General features: G+C 40.6%; 1 protein-coding gene across 6 annotated transcripts in view; it reads right to left on the reverse strand.

Annotated features, from left to right (window-relative positions):
- The window catches only part of nrxn2b (neurexin 2b), a 743,906-nt gene that overhangs the window by 292,939 nt on the left and 430,400 nt on the right, over positions 1-20,567 (reverse strand). For all 6 annotated transcript variants that reach the window (XM_032544413.1, XM_032544414.1, XM_032544412.1 and 3 more), the window contains one exon: positions 19,109-19,228. In XM_032544413.1, the coding sequence (XP_032400304.1) occupies positions 19,109-19,228 (120 nt within the window). The remainder of the gene's footprint in view (positions 1-19,108; positions 19,229-20,567) is intronic.

Genomic DNA, 20,567 nt, shown 5'->3' on the forward strand with positions numbered 1-20,567 from the left:
CACACACACACACACACACACACACACACACACACACACAGACAGATCAGGGTAACGTTTCTCTCTCCTTACTTCTGTCTCCCTTGTTCTGTCTGAAATTATCTGTGAGAGAGAGAGAGAGAGAGAGAGAGACACACACACACACACTGCAGCTTCATGAATTAAACTAGGGTAAAGAAAGGGTTCAAAGCTTGAGTGATTTCTCAGAGCTGAATCTTAAGATCAAATCACCTGCTCTCTGTTCTTATCTTTTCTCACACTGACTTTTAACTTTCCCCAACACACGCACACACGCACACACACACTTTTTGGGGAGAAGAGACGGAACAAGAAGATGGAAAGAAGGAAGGATACAAACAACACGGCATATGGGGGGGTTATGAAAAGAGTAAATGAAGGAGGGATCCTCTCACAGCGTGACTGTCTTTTATCTCTTCTTTCACTCTTCATTCATGTTAACACTTTCCCTCTCATAATGGGACAACAGGAAGGCTACTTTCAAAATGCATTCCGATACAATGACCTGTTAAAAATGTAGTCAACAACCTCATCAAAGAATTCAAATACTAAGTAAAGCAAGTCAGTTTACTTGATTTGCTTAAGTTACTTTTGGTTTTCACAGTGGGTAGTAACGAGTTACAATTACTCCGTTACATTTACTTGAGTACGTTTTTGAAAAAATATACTTCTAGGAGCAGTTTTAAATCCCTATACTTTTTACTTGAGTAGATTTGTGAAAAAGAAACTGTACTCTTCCTCCGCTACATGAGCATCCCCCCCCCCATGCACGCTTTATTTTGACAGAGAGCGACTTCAGCTAAAGGCTCTTCCATGTGACTATGTTTCACCAATGAAACACACAGATATATATATATATATATATATATATATATATATATATATATATATATATATATATATATATATATATATATCTGTGATTTCTTTTTAAATCGCAAATATCACCATTGGAATTGGTCTTAAAACTGAATTACATTACATATCATTTAGCTGACGCTTTTATCCAAAGTGACTTAAAATTGCTATATATCAGAGTTCGCACACCTCTGGAGTAACTAGGGGTTAACTGTCTTGTTCAGGGACACATTTGTTGATGTATCGCTTTGGGAATCGAACCTAGACCTCCCACACCAAAGCACCATCACCACCAAAATACAGTATGAGTTTTCCAACAAAAGCCAGGCAACCCTTTTTCCCCAAAATGCTCTACCTGCCTCTTTTGTCAGCTTGTGTGCCATAAGCTGAAGTTACCATACACTTGTCACTGGCTTATCTCCCTGTGTTCACAGTTTCACTACTGTGATGAATCCCTTCCATATGTGATGAGGAGAGAGAGGAAAAGATTCTCAATACACTCTCTTTGCCACTCAATCTGACTCTCAATCTCACTTGAGATTGAGAGTCAGATTGTGGCAAAGAGAGGCATAGACAAGAGTGAAATTCAGAATGCTGGTTTTTGCCCACAGACTGAAGCATACACAACATATTTAGGATCAAACAAGCTTGAAATACCCAGACTGTTACCACAACCTTCTCAGGTGGATTACAGTTTGAACCTGGCATCAGCGTGTCACCAATGTCTCTCAAATTGATCACTTGTGATTGGATTTAGCTTCCCTGCTCATATTCTGTCTAGGGGAAACTGCTTCTGATGTTGTTATTTCTGGGACACTACACCTTGTTATAACCAAAGAAGAGGAGATAGAAAGAAGAGAAGATCTCGTGTGAATGTTCAGCTTAACCAGGAAGCAATTAAGGGCTCAGTGTGAACGGTGTCATAAATGAACAAGTGTATGAGCTCGCAAACCAGCAAATCACACATTGCTTATGATGGTGTCATTCATACATTCATACTCTCTCTTACACTCTCTCACATTTACAGACAGAAAAGATGTGCACTAGAGTAAGAACAACTACGAGACAAGGTGAGCAAGAGACAAGTAAGACAAAGGGAGTATAATTGATGAGAAGGGGTGAGGTGACGTATAGCAGCAGTAGGGGGGGGTCAGCCTTTTATCTTGAAGCAGAATATCTTAACAGTGGTGACTGCATGGTGAGCTGAAAACCGCATCAATATTTTATCACTGCAGCTCGGTCGGGAATCAAAAGTTTAGATTTTCTCCTTTTTTTGGTCCATGACAGCCTCAAATGCCACCAGTGAGGAGTGTGGGTGGGGCTTCAAGAACATTTTAAGGTTTTTGACTTGAAACTATGCAATTTCACATAATTTGACCATTATTATCACTATAGATAATATGTATAGATGATATGGATCATTTAAAAAGCTTAAAGACAAGAAGAGATTGTAACTCCTTCACCACATGAATGCAGCACATTCTCCACATGTGAACAAAAGTGAAAAAGCAATTAGTGTATCTGACCTGTGATTCTGATTCACTCCAAAATGTAACTTTTTTTCCCCCAATGCTACACCCTTCCCTGCTAAGTTTCAGAAAAATCCGGTGAGTTTTTGCCTCCTTGGCGGAGGCAAGAATAGGACCTAGACCCCAACTCCAGACCTCCAGGCACCCGCCCCTTTTTTGATTTCTCTCTGCTCAAGGAAAACTGAAACAGCTGATGCTCAGCCCTGGCAAGTTGCATCAGGTGCAAAGAGTATGTTGTTGTTTTTTCCCCCCACTGCTTGGGGCCAATAAACTGGTGACAGAGGTGCGTATGGTCGATGGCCTACCGCAAAAAACACCTGCACGTTATGGATTCACAGATTCTTGTACTTATTTGCTAACTACCTAGCTATTTGGCACTCAATTAGTGTGAGGAACATTGTTTTATTAGTGCTTATGATTGCACATTAGTAAACAAGCCGTTCTGACCCAGCACACTAAAGGAATGACTGGTAGATGATTCACTGTCATAGGCAAAATTATTTATACTGCCTATGCAGGACGTGTCATCGTATCGATAAATTACAGAGCCCTGTCCTATGTGTTGGCTCGTCCAGTTTGATTGGACAGTCCAGTATTGATCTTACATTCATGCACCTAGGCCATTTAATGACACAGAAAACCCTGCCATAGAATCACAGTTTTATCTCTCTTTTTCTGTTTAATCTTTTGCATCCCTTTCTTTCATTGATTACACAGCACATGGAGAGTTATAAATCTGTCTTTAGGCTGCAGATTGGGGATCTAAGCTAATTCAAATACAGTCTAGCTTGCAAATCATAAGCTGGTCCAGACAATTCAATGTGCTAACTTCCAACAATAAAACAAGGATGGGAGGTAATACCATCCCTGGTGTTTTAGCTCTTAAAACGACCAGCTTCCTTGCTTCAGAGTGTGAGACTCCTCTTTCTGCTGTTCACTGCTGCCATGTGTTTGCACAAAGCTGTGGTTGGGCCCGCAGGGGGGACCTGTTGGCCTGCACTTCTTATTCTACATTCCCTGTTTATCCCTGCCTCATCCCTGCTCTTTTGTACTATGTTCTAAAGCCAACCACTAAATCATTTTGCCAATGTTGGCCTTTAATTAAAAGACTCTTGCGCTTACCTCTTTGGTATAATAAATGAACCCTTGATTCATTATGTATTTATTGTAGAATTGATCCAAACTACACTTTCTGTCAATGGAAAGCCCTTAACATACTAAAAGCCAAAACATTTGAGGATTCACCGAGATAGAAAACATATACTTCCAATCACAAATGAATAACAACTCATTAGCAGCTGTAGTAGCAGTAATTATATTATGAGCACGGATGACATGATGTCAATTCAGCTATCATAGATTCTACTGTGTCAAGACATTTCAGTACTGGAGGCATTCTGAATCACGAGATAAGACAAACATTGTTTTTGAATATGTATAAATTAGGAGAGCAATATAATAATCCCAGTATTTTCCAGTTTTATATTCATAGGAGCGTGAGCTACAGAGCATTGCAGCTGTGTCCAATCTATCTGTACTTAAATGGTTTCATGTGACCTTTTGGCCTTTTCCCAGCAGCACATTATTGTGCCGCTGATGGTGCCTGCCTGTGCAAATCAGGGTTGAGGCACCGTGCACCTTGCCAATGGAACTTTCTGTGATATACAATCAAATGCAGAGGACCCCCCTCGCCTGCCTTCCCGTCGGCTTCCAACATGCAGGACCAATGGGTAATTGATCAAAAATGAAACCAAATGAGATTGATTAGAGCTTTTGTGGATTCTGGCTATATGCTCAAGATGAGAGAAGTAATTCAGCTAGAAGATCAGAGGGAGAACGGGGAGCAGATATGCGTGAGACGTGTGGTGAGCGAGAGACAGAAAGAGAGAGGTAGAGAGAAAGTGAAACTATTGATCAAGCAAAGCTGTGCTGCCTGTCAATACAGGCCTCTCTCCAGGGAGTGGAGTGACACAAAATAGGGGGATGCAATATTTATCAGGCTGTGTGTTTGTGTGTGTGCGCAAAGGGAGGGTATGGCCATGAGCTTGTGTGCACAGTTGTTCACCGAGGAGAGTCACCCTGATGGGATTTTAGATAAAAACACACTTAAGGCCTGTATGCAGTCTACCCATGCATGCTGCATCTGTTGCAAGTACCAAAGATAGGCCAATTTAGGGTTCTGTGATTGGAAATCAGAGCTAACCTTCAGTGGGGGAAAGCAAAGGGGTATTTCTTATTGATTAACTGCAGTATAATATGATTTTTCATAAATACACAGAGAAATAAAATGTGTGTTACTTCATAACATTACTTTCCAGTATAATGGGCAAGAGATGATGCATTGCATGATCTAATGTCATTTTAACTTTAAACTTAATTACCATTTCCAATACATTCATACCCATACATCTTTATTTAGTACATGATTTACCGATACATGACAAAGGTTGAATGTGAGGTTAATATGCAGTAACCCAGGTCCTTTATTAATGAGGTAGAGTAATTTACATAAACACTTACAGTGCCCTGGCTACATAGGCTACACATACTGTAACATGTATGCCAATACCACATTGTAATGGATAACACAAGTGACATGGTGAGCGGGGAGGAAGACAAAGCTAGTGCTATTAGCAGAGAGCAGTGGGTGGCAATAGGAATTAGGACAGCTACATGTAACTGTAGGAACCATGGGTGGTGGTGCTGGTGTGTGTGTTGGGGGAGAGAAGTAAGGGGTGCAATAGTGTTTTTTTCCACAGCATTTCAATAGGTTTTAAACAACCCTCAGCACTATAAGTGGTTTTCAGTTCATCACCCCTTTGGGTAGCTTGACAGTTACTCTCCAGCCTGTTCATTCATGGAACAAGAAGGGGAAGGGCAATCTTTGTCAGCGTTTCCCCTACCATTATATTGGGGGATGGCCCGCCACGCCTATCAGTCTCCCCGCCCTGCCTGACCGATGACGCAGAAGCAGTCAGAAATTTTAAAGTTCTTTGAAAGATCACCACCAAACAACCTAAAATTGGAGTGCCCCCATATTCTGACTCTCCAGATCAGGTTTTCCAGACTTCCGACAACAAGTGTGGCAGCCATGATAGAAAGAACCACAGATGTTGATGCCAAACTATAAAATGGTCACCCGGCTAAACAAAAAACAACTACGTGAAACAATGGTACTGCTGAGGTAATATTAGGAAGTCTCTGTTGATTTTAAAAAAGAATAGGAAAGGACTAGTTTAGATGACAGGTGGTGAAAACTCTAATGACATTACAGGCTGTACAGCATACATCAATACTTCAATGTATCATAAGATAATACCATGGGTGTATTAATAGAACACAGTGAATTACAACATTAATTTGTAGGCGTGCAATTCCACCATTGGCCACTAAGCTCACGGCTGCTTTAAGACATGGCGCAGTTCCTGGAGGCTTGATCTCAATTCACCAGCGGCACCCATCTTTGTTACAAACAAATTCAACCCAAGCGCTCTTCGGTGCCGTGGCTGGTTCCGTTACGGTTGATCATTTGTCCATCATTGTATAAAGCCCGCACCAACAATTTGATTGGACCGAACAACTCTGGTCTGAGCACAGACGGATCAAGTCCAGACCAAACTTCCCAACCTCAAATGTTGTGTGCGGGGCTGACTTTGGCCGGCATCCAGGCTACCTTTTCTCACTATAGAATAACAATTCTATTGAATGGTCTCCAACACACCTGCCTTTTAAAACACTCATAAGTTCTCTTGAGTGAATGGAATGAATTAAGAAAACAAAGAAACATTCACATGAATTACACTACACAAATAAACAGCAATGCTGCTGTAAGCACTTTTATTTATCATTTTTAGGGGTGGTGGTAAACGTTGTTGAACCAAAGTTGACTAGGGCTTGTTGTATGCTCTGTATGTGGTGGGGCTGTAGCCCTAATGATGATATAGCATTTTGTTTCATTCTGTCACTCTGCTAATTTTCCACCCACCTCTGCTTTTAAAAGCTTCCACAGTGGAAATGCTTTGTCAGGCTTGCCTATGGTTGCCTCCGATACACGCCAGCTAACTGGGCAGCCTAAGCCACTCTTATTTACTAAGAACAGCATTGCCATGAATAATACAGGATGTAAAAAGCACAGGGTTGGAGACAGGGGAGTGGGGAAATCGCGGCTTATTTCAAGCAGGTCAAGTGAGAAAAAAAGTTGGAGAACACAAGATGCATCTGTAGTGAGTAATCAGTCAGAAAGAAAGCAGAGCGTAGAGAAAATTCAGCAACAAGATGATTCATGGAGACAGGCCCAATGCTTCAGCTGCATCTTCCTCCACATCCCAAACGCAATTAAAATTCTTGATTCTCTGATGCGTGCCGGAAAACAAATGTGCTGAAACGTATGTAATATCAATGCTACAAAGCAGCATTTTCAGCTTCCGTCAGAATGGCGTACATCGTCATTGCTGGTGGTTATTCATGTGGTTTCTGCTCTGCTCAAGGACACTTGTCTACTTTGTTATGCTCATATGCCTGGCCTTGATCGATCCCCGGCCCTCCTCAGATGCACTGTGGGGTAGACTTATGGGTCTGTGTGTGTGTGCGTGTGTGAGAGAGAGAGTGTAAAACATACAGAAGATACACAATTCTGGGGTGATTTTTCAAACTATTTCCAAATTTTTACAAAGAGTGAAGCAGAAATCAGGAGATAGTGGGAACAAGTTCATTTTAAAACACACCAAGAAAATGGAATATTGGATCTGTATAAGATAGCAAAGTCCTGAAACTGTGTGCTACTTGCACCTCTATGTGAGTTTGTATAGCTAATGTAACAATAAAGCTTGTTCATATCTGCACACAAACTTTTCCTGTGGTGGAAAATGTAACAAAAAAAACAGAATTACTGCCTTGCGGTTGCATGCCTCCGCCAACCAGTCAAGTTGTAGTTTACATCAATTTTTAGCCAGACTGATAATATATGTAGTAAAGACTTTAATAAAATAAAGGAATTTAATAAAATGTATGAAGTGCATTTCGTGGCAAAACCTGGAGGTTTCACACATCTTCAATCCAGCAGCACAGAAGATCAATTCAATCACCACACCATAATGTCACCAATTCAGTATCTGACACAATGTCTCCCCTTTTGTTCCTGAGTTATGCATTTTTGCATGACATTATGTGTTCCTTTGACCTTTTGGATATAAATTATGACATTTAGAAATGTGATAATTAGCCCAGGAATTGTTGAGTTACGGCTAAAAAATGCAATGTATCAAAATCAAATCAGTTCATACTTGAGTCCAAATGGCAAATTTGAACAAATTCTTTCAATGGGGTCCTGAGATATCATGTTCACAAGAATGGGACAGAAGGACAACCCAAAAACATAATGCCTCTGGCCACAGCTGTCGCCGAGGGTGAGGCATAGAAATAAAGCTGTATTGCACTGTATGTACACTGCAATATAGTTCAGCAACTAACATAACTTTTCATTTTTAGCATTAAAATGATATAAATATATAAATACCATATATATCACTCTATCTGCCTGTGAGTGCGTACAGTACCGAGCTGGTAGCAGCTACACAGAAACAGCTACTAGGCTGCAGCAGGGCCACATGTGTAGACGACAAACACGTTTTCAATGACTAAAAAGACTTGTTGGTAATCACGCAATTGCTTTGATATTAATGATATAGATACTATGAATAAAGAGTTAAAATATGAATGTGTGTGAATGTGGTGCAGGTGTCACTCAATTAAAATGTTTAATGCTGATAATTGGGCACAGCAATATAATGAAAATAAGAAGATTTGTACTTTTATAGTCACAAAACTGAGCACTAAAAATAATAACCAAAGAGAGATACAGCAACAGAAAATAAATCCATTGATCTATGTTTGATATAGTGCAGCTGTGGAGGTGCTGCAAGGGTACATTATTGATCTAGGTATCATCAAGGAATATTATTAATGATGCCTTACAAAGTCAGTCACTGCCTATAGTAAAAGCAGCTGAACTTCAGTAATATAAAAATACAATGCAAACGTAAACAGCTTCTCATGGTCGGATAGTGATGGGACTTGTTTATTCACTCCAACTGCCAAAGTAACACGTTGCCTCGACAGCTAAGAAAGAGGGGCTTTGAAATCCTCTCTCTGTCTACATCATCTTTTGCTCTCTTTCTCTCGGTTCCTCTCATCTGTACTCGACCTGCCCCAATGTCATGCGTTGGAGTACAGAAAAACAAAACGCATTGTAATGTTGAGAGACTCTCAACTCATTCACATTCAGCACATTCTAGTATAGTAATGCTGAGGCACAATAGCACGTATACCAGGTTTATATACCTTCATTAGCTAAAAGGTCTTAATCAAAAGCAAACAGCAGAGCGCATATACTGCAGGTTAGATTTCATAATTCAGTTTTGTCACAGCAGTGAAGAAAAATCAGAAAGATGACTCTCTGGGCACATCGTAATAACCCCAAAATTATATAAAATTCCACACAGGGCTTTAGCAAAACAGTATGGGGTGAGAGGCAAAAGAAAAGGCAAAAGAAAATCTATTAAAATGTCACGGTCTATGAGAGTGAAATGCACTTCTATGTATATTAATTCTTTAGGGAAGAGGAGCGGGATACTGCTGATTTATCGCCCTGTTTAGTCGCCATCATTTATCACCTCACTAGCTAGCTGATTCAGGCCCGCTTTAAAATGGCCACTGCGTTTCCGCTTGGGGAATTCCATTACTGGTCCAGGGACATAGGGGATGATGTGAGGGTAGCTTAGGACCAATAGAGTACAACATAGAACATCCAATGTTAAGGAGGGAGTCGGTTTGCACTACACTGATGCCTCTGATTTGACTGTAAGTACATATATATACACATGTCCTACACTCAACATCAACATACTTGCACAAGAAGAGAGTGACATGGACATAAAGTCTGCTGATTACCACTTCAACAGTACAATTGCGACACTTGCATGCATGGACCAACTTCCCGTTCAATTAGTAAAAATTTGACATGAAAAATGCCATCCTTTAAAAATGCCCTGTTTTCCTATTACAGAAAGCTACCAACTGTACCTGTCCATGACCCTCCACAACACCATGATAGCACCTCTTCTAATGTTGTTACTAATATCCAGTTTCATTCTTGCTCTTGTTGTGTCTAATTACGATTGTACTGTTTAATCATTTATCATCAAGGGGTTACTCCGAATAGACATTTTCATCATGAAGTAGATATTTCACGGACATGCCTGAGAAAATGTACTGGCTGTTTGAGACATTACATCCAGAAATAGGGTCCATCCAGTTCCCAAAGAGTGCTTTTCAGTCAAACTTGTGTGCTTAACCTCAACTTAACTGCAACCTTACAGCAATACCTCTTGCTATTGAAAAGAGCTAGTGTGGAGGAATAAAGGTCTGATGAGTTATATATTAGCTTCAAATGAAGTGCATGTTTTCAAAACCCATTTTTAAGTTTTTAGCAAACACACGATCAATTGTTATTTCCCAAGAATATGCAGGTGTAGGACTCTTGCTAAAGGAAGGTATAAGAATTCATGGACATGCAGTGCCTGTTGATTACATCTTTTAACAAGAACCTCAATCTATATTAGTTTTCCCAGAGTACCTTGCTTGTGTATGGATTTTGTTGTCTCCAAATCCAAAAAGAAAGATTTTCTGTTTATAATTGGTGATTTCATCACCAATAACAATGGCGGAAAGTATTTAATTAAGAATGAAGGTGTACAACATTTCTGAGTCAACCAACTAGAAATGATCTAATATTTAATCCATAGCGCTGATCTAATCTGTAAAACTATTTTAACATAACTGGAGATAACTCTGCCACTTCTACACAGAGCTTCCAAAGTCTTGTCTTGCTGTTCCATTCACAAATGAGTGAAATAGGGAAAAACTGATTGACAATGTGTTTCCCCCCCAAAAAAAATGTGATGACCATAAACTCATCTATAGTAAAGAAATGTGAGATTTGAAGTGAGACACTTAGAACAGACAATATTGCCAGTGTGGGATAGACGCTTCCAATTGTCAAAATCAAGAGTTATTTTATGAAAGGGGCGATTGCTACACAGAGAGTAATGGGAGTTGAGGAAGAGGACAGGATGTACAGGGAAGACAAGGTGAAGAGGAGATTGTCAACTTATCGACAGCTCAAACCCCACAGGGATAAATACAGGAAAGATGCGTGTTTGTGTGTGTGCGTGCATGTGCATACGTGTCAATCCTGACGATCTACCACGTCAACTAGAGTAAAGGTCTTTCAACGCCCTGATGCCCTAAGGAAACACTGACATTCTCAGCAGAGTTTCCTGTGTGTTTGTAGACGCGTAGAGAGCGAGAGAAATTATGAGGGAATTTGACTGTCTGACATAGCAGTATTTCCTCCCAACAAATCCTATGTGCGGACAGCGCTATCCAATATGTAATGCATTCTGGCAGTTCAGTCATCCCTAAAGCACCAGCTATTATTTCAGGTGGTCAGCACTCACAGGGATAATTTCTACTTCTGCTTGTATTAGCTGTTATTTGTGCCAGCAAAGATGACACCTTCTTCTAAAGCTGAGCCTCTTCTCCAGTCCCATACTTCCAACAACAATAGGGCATGGCTAAAAGCTTACTGCAAATTATTAAAAAATATGATTAATTCCAAATGTACAATCCAAGACATTTTGCACCAACTTAATTATATATGAATTGTTAGTCATTATTCATTCTTCTGCCTTTTTTTGGAGCACCCATTAAAAGAATAAATCTTATGTTCTTATGACTATAACATTTTGAGATAACTAAAGTTGAGGGGTATGTAATGGTATGAAAAAACAAAATATATACATTCTGTATGTATGTATATATATACACACACACACACACACACACACACACTAACATATCCATCCTATTCGACCACGAGTCAGAGCAAGTAAGAAAAAGACTGGGAATGGATAAACAATGAGACAGCTGAAAGCCTTTTAGAGCCTGGCGGTGAGTTTCATCTGCACCATGCTAACACTGTGGTCACAATCAAAATTGCCACACTCACATGCACACAAAGTATATCTATCCGAGTCATGTTTCACTGCAGGTGTGTATTGTATTTACAAGTACATTTGCTCCACTGAATTCAATCAGGTCCAGAATATTGACAGTAGTCAGATGTGCAATGGTGCTATTTACAAAGCGTCAAAGGAATTGATGTGATCTGAGCAATATGTGATCTGAGCACCTGTAAGAAATAATTGCTTTGCGCTGTTCTTCCCCCCCGCTTTGATATTTTCCCAAGTCCACACACATACGCACAGATATCCCTCCCACCTCTCTTGTTCTTATTCCAGCATACGGGGAAAGGTTTTTGGTAATGCTTGCAAGTGGCTGGAGTGGTCTCCAAGCAATTACAGAGCCCCATTAATTGTCCTTTCAGGCACATTGTGGTTAAAAAGCTCACCGGGTCTTTAATTAAACCAAGCAAGGAGTGGGAAATCTTCACTAGTTCAACACTAAATAAAAAAATCATCCAAGAAGTTTTTTTGGTAGGTTAACCCAAAGAGACAGGCAGATGTCTGGCTTACCTGCCAAAGCTAACAGGCACAAAATCCATTTTGAAAGTTAAAAGGAATTTAGCACTGACAGTGTTGAAAATATGATTAACACTAATAATGTTTTTGTGTGTGAGATATATATCTTCACTTTTGCTGTACATGTACTGGGGGTCTTGAAAATTGGCACACCGAAACTTCAAATAATACCAGCGAAAAGCTAAAGACATATACTGTATGTTGAGCCAAACTATTACTTTCACCTACAGCCCTCAGCACCACAAGGCCCAGAATATGGCCGTTCATCCTCAACCAATCCCCTTCAAGCTCTTGACATATTGACTAAAGTCCAATGGGCTTAGCACTGCCCACTTTTGGGAGAGCCAAAATTGCCTTTGCATGCCCAACCACTTTCATTCCTTACTCACACTCCTTCCTTTTCACTGCTTTCCATCCATCCTCTCATCTCTCTGCCCATGTTTTCACTCGCTGTGTCTGTAAATGGAAAGATAGCTACTTTCCCGGTCTCTCTCCATCTCATTTATGGAGCAGCCCACAACTGAAAAAGTGAAAGGTTTTTTGTGTGTGTGTGTGTGTGTGTGTGTGTGTGGTGTGTGTGTGTGTGTGTGTGTGTGTGTGTATTCATGGGCATGAAAAAAAAAGCAAGCAGAGTGATTATTCAGGATTCACACTGCGTTTCTGGCCTAATGAGGTGCTGGTTATTTTCTAGGTACGGGTAGCAGCTCTTTGGGGCCGGCTGGCAAACGGCGTGGAGAGAAGATGGGAGCCACGGAAGAGGTGGGAGGGGTGGATAACAACAATCAACAAAAAACAATGAGTTGAAGAGAATATGAGAAAGCTAGCCAGACACCTTCCATGAGTTGGCTTTTATGCCATGCTTATCTTTCTTTCAGCGGGCTTCTGGGTCAAAAACAGATATCCCTTATTGGATCAGGGGGTTGGAGGGGAGGTTTTTTTCTTCTTTTTCACAGAGGTTTGCAGCTCTACTTACTCATTCATCCTGAGTTTGGCCTGAGTGATTTCAGCTGGTGATGAGAATCTGAGAGGGCTAAAGCCTGCCCGTAAGTGTCTCCTGATCCACGCTGTGTTGAGCACTGAGTCCATGTTGAAGCTAGTGTGACCTTCATCACAACAAGCGGCTTGACAATCGATGTTAAGCCTAAACTAAGTGCATTACACTCACAATAAAGCTGGATTCATCAGGCTATTTTTCTCCAGAGACTGCTAGCTATCTTTGTTCCCCCCCTTTTTTTTCTTCATTACAAGCAATGTACTGAGCAAATGATTACCTATAGAGTTGTCAGGATGAGAGTGAATGCATTTCAGTTATCAGGTTTCATTTAAATTTGGTTAGGAGAAAATACAAGAGGAGCTAGGCATGACCAGTGCCTGTTGAAACCTATCAAGCATATTAAGCATTAACAGTAGGCTAACAAAACATTTAATGAGCTGCACTTAGTTCTTTAGAATGGTTGAAATCAATTCACTTTTTGTTATGGCCCTCCAATGGAATAAAGGACTCAATAAACAGTAAATGCACATTCAAAAAATAAGGTCTACTTTCTACCAATATGGACCAAAAGCGTAACTTTTGATCCAATGTAGAGTTTCCAAATGGGCATAAAATATTACATTGGCACACATTTGTACCTATTAAGTCTGTTCAATATGCATGGTAGTGGGTAAACTGGTTGACTGAGAGGTAATAGAGTGTTGCAGGGATGACATTTTGTATAAGCAAACAAAAACTTGTATTGCCCTTGGTCCCACGACAAAAAGCCAAAGAAATTTTTCCATTGGACTTTAAATCATTTCAGAAATGTTGTTGAGCAAGATGGTCCTCACAAAAGCACAACACTTTCATAATTTTAGAAGCGTACATGCAATCGCCAGATGTGAAATGCTAACGTTGGGCTAAAAGTGATCTACACCACGAGGATAGAAACTCATTTCTGGGTTAGGAATCCTTTGTGCAGCACTCTATGGAGAAAAACAGAAATTAAGATGAAGGATTGAGGGGGGAGGCAGATTGAAATCAGCAGTGCTGCAAACACTGGACCTCTGCGCTCAATTAGTATGCCTGGCAGCACTATGCACCAGCAGCTGGATTCATTGTATACATGCCCATGTTGTGCTAACGCCCAGCAAATGCTTACAGTTAAACAAAGACTTGCACAGACACAGCCTGCTCCTCCCAGCATCTCCCTCGCTGTGCCTCTCCCTCTTGTTTTCTCTCTCACTCACATGAACAGAGAATGAGAGAGCGCGCGAGTGAGAAACAAAGCCCTCGTACCGCACGCACTTACACAGCATCTCTGTCTGAGTTGGTTCCAGATGAATAAGGCAGAATACCAAGTGGCCCACTTATACGCTACGCAGAGACAAATAGACCAGTCAATCACCGCAGGCTGCTGCTGAATAACTAATGCTCTCTCTGGTGTGTGTGTGCGTGTGTGTGGGTGTGTGCGCACGCGTTTAAGAGGGGGTACAAGAAAGTTTTTTTTCTATGTGTTGTGCCTAAAATGCATCTGTGTGCATCAACATAATGGTACGGTATGTTCCTCAACCTCCAGTTTCGATTGCCAGTGTTTTTCAGTATAATAGCACCAGATGTTTCTGCTGTTGATGAGAACAGAAAAGAAGACGCTGTTTTAAAAAAGAGATACATTTGATACTAAATACAGTTTGAAAGTACTGGTGTTTAAATATGGCTGCCAAGGTCAATAGACTATGTGTAAAAAGAAGAAAAGCCACATTTCATTTGTACCTGCTCCTTCCTCCAAACATGTATTAGGCTCCCCAGAGTGCAACTGAGGCAGGCCTGTCAGAGGAAACTGACCAACAGGAGGGGTCACTGCAGAGGTGCGAACAATACTATTCAACAAAATAGGAAGCTCCAATCCGGTGGGAACGGAGACTCTAAATTACTTCAGATACACAAGCACACCCACCCACCACAGTCTGAATTGTCACACTGCTCAGCAACATTGCCACATAGAAACTTGAAAAATGTATTCAGATAGAGTGAGCGGCGGTCAGCTTCCCTTTATCCACAGATACATGGCAAGAGTGTTAACCCAGGACAGTGGTGATCACTTCCAATATGAACGTATGCCAATCAGACGGCCGGGCTTCCTCAATGGTGTCTTTTCTTATCTGAAATGTCAGGTGGACAATAAATAAGCAATGCCAGTAAAAACAAAACAAAAAAACATGGGGGTGGCGGGGGGTGGGGTATTGGATGCATTTGGTTCTGTTCCCTGGATCAGGGAATTTAGAAGGCAAGACAATATGCAGTTCAACTTAAAACCTAATATTTTGTGAAAAATGCATTTTAACATGCAAAAACAAATTAAAAAGTCTTTGATATACCATTTACAAGAAACAAAGGTAAACCTTTCGTAAAATTAATAAATAACAATACAACCAAAACAAATTCTACAGTGAATTTTTCATGGACAGGGAAAACAACGAACATCGAAGTGTGCTTTTAATAACCCCCGGAAGAAATCAGTGGTCATCAACCCCATCAACTAGAGCGGATAACCCCGGGATAATCCTGTTTTAGAACCAGCTTCCCAACGTGTCACACTTTATTTTGTCCCCATTATTTCTCCCCCCTGGGCACTGAAATGGGTGACTTGGGCACGCAACAATACGCTTGGAGACATTGGAAACAATTCAGGGGTACTCAAATGCAATAAATAATACGATTAAGCAAGTTAGATTAGAAAATGGCTTTAATTCTTGGCAGGGTAGAGAGGACTCTGTATCAGCATTTGGAAAATTATGTGACACTTAATGCAGAGCTCACGGAACGCTTTAGTAAGCAGCTACTTAAGGCCAACTGACTGACTCATCCTCCTATTCAGTTATGTATATCTGGGATTTAATAATTTAAATATCTGCTTTCTAATTTTTTTTAATAACAGAAACCAAATGTGCAAAGAAAACTAATACAGGTCATTCCAGGTTTAATAAAGTGCTCCCTGTTGCTGGGGACAGAGTAACCTTCACCATATCACAAGCAGCACACATGACTGGCTGATGGCCAAAAAGTACTAAAAACACTACTGACTTCAGTTTATCTGGGATGAAACATCAATGTTGAAAAGAATACTGCACAATAGGAGCTTTTCTCTATTTAATATCCACCCCATTCAACCGTGAATGTGCATTCATAAATAATAACTGTAGTGTCAATACTTTTGACAACCTTTCCACCCAGAATAAAACAAATGACTGGGCTTAAACTGAGGAAAATTGATAAATGAACAATGAACAATCTAATGAGCAATGTTTGCCAAGTAAAACTCAACTCTTAGTGTAACTGCAGGTATGTGATTGTTTTATGTTATAGTATTTCTTTAGCAGGCAAATTGCTGTTTTAATAGAGCAGTGTAGTCCACTGCATACACACACACACACACACACACACACACACACACACACACACACACACACACACACACACACACACACACACACACACTATACACCGAAGGCCCCTCTTGCCTATCCTGGCCTGCGAGGAATGCCACCCACAAATAGCAGTGTAGGGTGGATAATCCATAATGCTAATTTCAAATTCCCTTCAGAGAATAAAAATCACGGGCAATTACTCCATTTAAGCCATTTATTTTTCCTTGAAAGCAAAATGAAAAGGGAAGCACATGTCTGAGAGACAGTATAGACAGTGTGTGTGACTGGGAGGTTACATACAGTACAAGGTGTGTGTGTGTGTGTGTGTGTTTCCATGGATGTATGTGTATTGTACACATGCAATGTATTTCTCACAGTACAGCTGCTGAGTGAGAGATAAAGAATGGGACCGGCCCTATTTCTGTCCCTTCTTTTGATGACATGCATCCATACCCTTTGTAAAGCTACAAAGAGATGCAACCCATACACCGGTTTATCCCTACCTCATTTTTATTATGCATGCAGATGCAGAAAGGTACAATAGAAAGCGTTTTTGATTTGTGTGGCTATAGTAAAATAAATTCCACAAGGAATTAAACACTTTCGAAGCGGTCTATTTCAGATATGTAGAAGACAAATCAAAGCCACATGGCGGGGACCAGGTGAAAACCTTTTTCCTCTGGAGGGAAGAAAGAGCGCAAAAAAAATGTGATACGTGATAAATCCTACCTTAGATTTCAGAGCAGGCTCAAGGACAATTCCCCGCAGGTTGGTATGTTCAGAGAAATGTAGATCCGGTTAATGTGCAAGTCCAGAAAAAAGGCTTAAGGATACAAGGGTACGCTTGTGAGGCAAGAACGATGGAAAACGCGACAAGAAAAAGGAGAAGACAAGGAAGAGAAAGAGCCAAATTTTCAACCCGGGGGAAGGCTCACAAGGTTAAGAGATGAAATGTGTTTTTCAAAGTTCCAAGCGGACAGAAATCAAGACTGGAGGTCAGGTCTGGAGATGTGAAGCTGCTGTGAGGAAGCAAAGCAGCAATAGAAACCAGTTATAGCAATGCATGCACTTTGAAAGAGGCTGACACACTGTAGCATAACACATTTGGAAAATATACATTTGTATTTACTTAATTGGACAATTTTATCCATTAAGTTACTATGCATTTTCCAGCTGTTCCTTAGTCAAACCAAATGTGCACTTAAAGTTTGACAGAAGTTTGCCATTGGAGTCTTATTTTGAACTTGGCCACATGGAGATCCAATGTTCTCTTAGGTACTGTGAATGTGTTACACTGTAGTATGGCAATCCCTCGACAAGAAAACATTGCAATAAGACAACGAGTGGAGGGCAGTGAACTTTTAACAGCAGCTCATGAACCCATTATACCAGTAGTGCATGTTCACCAACAACTGGTGTCAGTGTTGATACTCTCATATGTGTGTGAGTTTCATTAAGTTTTATGTATTATAGTCCAGACAGACAGATTGACTTTTTTACTTGCCGCAGTTGCACAACACTTTTGTTCAGGCTGCTGGTCCTTTCCTCCACTCTACACTCTCACCAAACAGACACACATCTCCTAGTTTTCTCCACAGAACACACGCTGGTCTGCTCCCCGGTGGCACACAGCTCTACCTGTCATCTTTGCAGCCAGCACAGTAAAACTTGCGAACACTCCCCACAGATAGCACCTCGAATGCAAGAATCAGCACCCCTCTCCTCCACTCTCTTGATCATTTGCTCTCCTCTCTCAAGGAGCGAGGACTCTCTCTGCTTATCTCGGCATGGCTGTCATGCCTACAGAGCAGTTATTATCGCCTTCCTTCTCCTTGCTGGAGTCTTCCGAGAGCCAAAAGAAGTGCCTTGCTAATCATCCCCTTACTGTCAGGCCCAATCATATTCTGTCTAGCTAACATGGCAACTGGCATAACAACAATCAAAGATAAACTCCATCATGAATGAATCATAGACTGGTTAAAAAAAAGAGAAGGTGAGGGTGAAACAGCTTAACTCAGCACCCACAACTTAATAAGCAAACAAAGACATATGCAAACAAATCTATTAGCCTGTCACCCTGCCTCTGCCCCTGTTTAAAATCAAGCCTGTGCGGAGTACTGAATGTTGATTGTACATTATCAAGCTCTGCTACATATGCAAATCTTACAATGCTGCACAACATAGCCATCTGAACAAATCTTTGATTATCATATTGCTTGAAGCTTGAAACCCTTGAAGTCTTTCAATGTAACTCCCATGCTGCCAGCCACCCAGCAGGTGACGACATGGTAGGGACACAGGACTTTAATCACCCTTTCTCCTCACAGCATGTGGGAGCGGTGCCTCAGAAACCGAGGAGCCAATCTCACGGTGAACTCTAGAGTTGTGCAATCCGAGGTATTACTATGAATAATGTGTTAGTGATAGAACGTTTGAAGTGTAATGTGTGGGCCAGCTAAAGTGAGGTAATGGGGCCTTGTTGACTAATGTTTTGATTTTAAGATTGAACTTGTTGGCAGTAATATGTTAACACATTTTCCTTAAACCTTTAAGGAACAGCGGCCTCTGACTGCCACTTAAGCAACAGATTGCAAAGTTGCCCGTGCAGCTAAAGTCCTATCACCAGCTATCCAACACCAACACTCGCTTCAGCCACACACACACAAAACCATGACAGTTGTTAAAAAAAAATTCACTTACGATCGTTGCAAAATGAACCTCCATAGGACGTCATGGTGCAGTCGCAGGTGAAGCCCTCCCACTGCTGGAGACACACCCCCTGATGGTAGCAAGACTCCTCCGTACAGGTGGTACTGGGTCCTGAGGGCATAACAAGGACAGTGTTTTCAATTCAGAGATATATGACATTCATGTGGAGGACCACACATTATGCAAAGAAACTTAATGAGGAAAATGTTATAGTATTTATGGCCGTCTCTTGTCAATTAGAGCTGAAAACACTTAGTAAGCTCTGTTTGGAAATACAGTATAAATTTACATTCAAGCACCCGCTGGTTTTCTACTACCAGTACTGTGAATCCCACAGAGAATCAACACTTTCAGCAGCCTTCAGCTAACTGTGGAGGCAAACAGTGGTTGGTGCAAAGTGTTGCACAGTTGTTGAGCCAAACTAGGGCTTGGAAAGTAAAACATGGATTTACTGTAGATTTGTCAGGCATGGAGATGCCAATGGGATGCTCATGCTGCTCCGTTTCTGCTGGATGTGTAATTAGGCAACTGTTTGTTACCCAATTAGCCATATGAACTTTGTAAGCTGATGTATTTAGAGTCTCTCCATGCGAGTTAAAGGAGAGGTTTACAATATTTTAAGTCTGTCTTGAAGCTCCCATATTATGCTAATTTTCAGGTTCATACTTGTATTTTGGGTTTCTACAACAAGATGTTTAAACAATCTACATCCTGGACTATAAACCTGTCCTCGCACAGTCTAAATATCCTAAACTTTTGCACATCCCTTAACATTTTTGTGCATCCTTCACTAATCCATACTGCCTCTTTTTTCTTAATATTAAACAGCTATATGTACACATTTGTTTCTGTATTTATAGTTTTTTTCATATTGTTTAATACATTTATTATGACAACCAAGGGAAAATCCAATTGTTATTTAGTTGGCAATAAATCCTTTTCTAATTACATTTTTTTTCCTGATACTGTCTGTCTGAATGTACCTGTATTCACCCTCTGTCTGAAACTCAGCGAAAGACTGTAACAACACTGTAGCAGCTCTTTCTAACCTATATAAGTATCGTTGTGTTATCAAACGCACAGAAGTCCTGATGGCTTGTTTAAATACACAGTTCCTGAATAAGGGCTGTATGCATTTCTCTGTGGATTGAATATTTCGATACTTTCACAGTATTTCTGTGGCATCTCAACCTGTTTTATAATAAAAAAGACATATTGTGTCTATAAGAACATTCAAACAGGTTTTCTTGCCAAGTATCCCTCCTATTCATACTGGCCATTAAAAGATCCCTTTTATCCAATTGATTTGTCTAACTCAGACTGCCGGAGCAACAACCGGGGATGTTGTCACTTACATTGAAACTACATTAGGAAGGGATCTCATAATGGCCAGTATGCACTGGAGGAAGGATAACAGCAAGAAAAACCTGCTTCAATATTTATTTTGACA

This window comes from Etheostoma spectabile, chromosome 19, assembly GCF_008692095.1.
Source record: "Etheostoma spectabile isolate EspeVRDwgs_2016 chromosome 19, UIUC_Espe_1.0, whole genome shotgun sequence".
Taxonomy (NCBI): domain Eukaryota; kingdom Metazoa; phylum Chordata; class Actinopteri; order Perciformes; family Percidae; genus Etheostoma; species Etheostoma spectabile.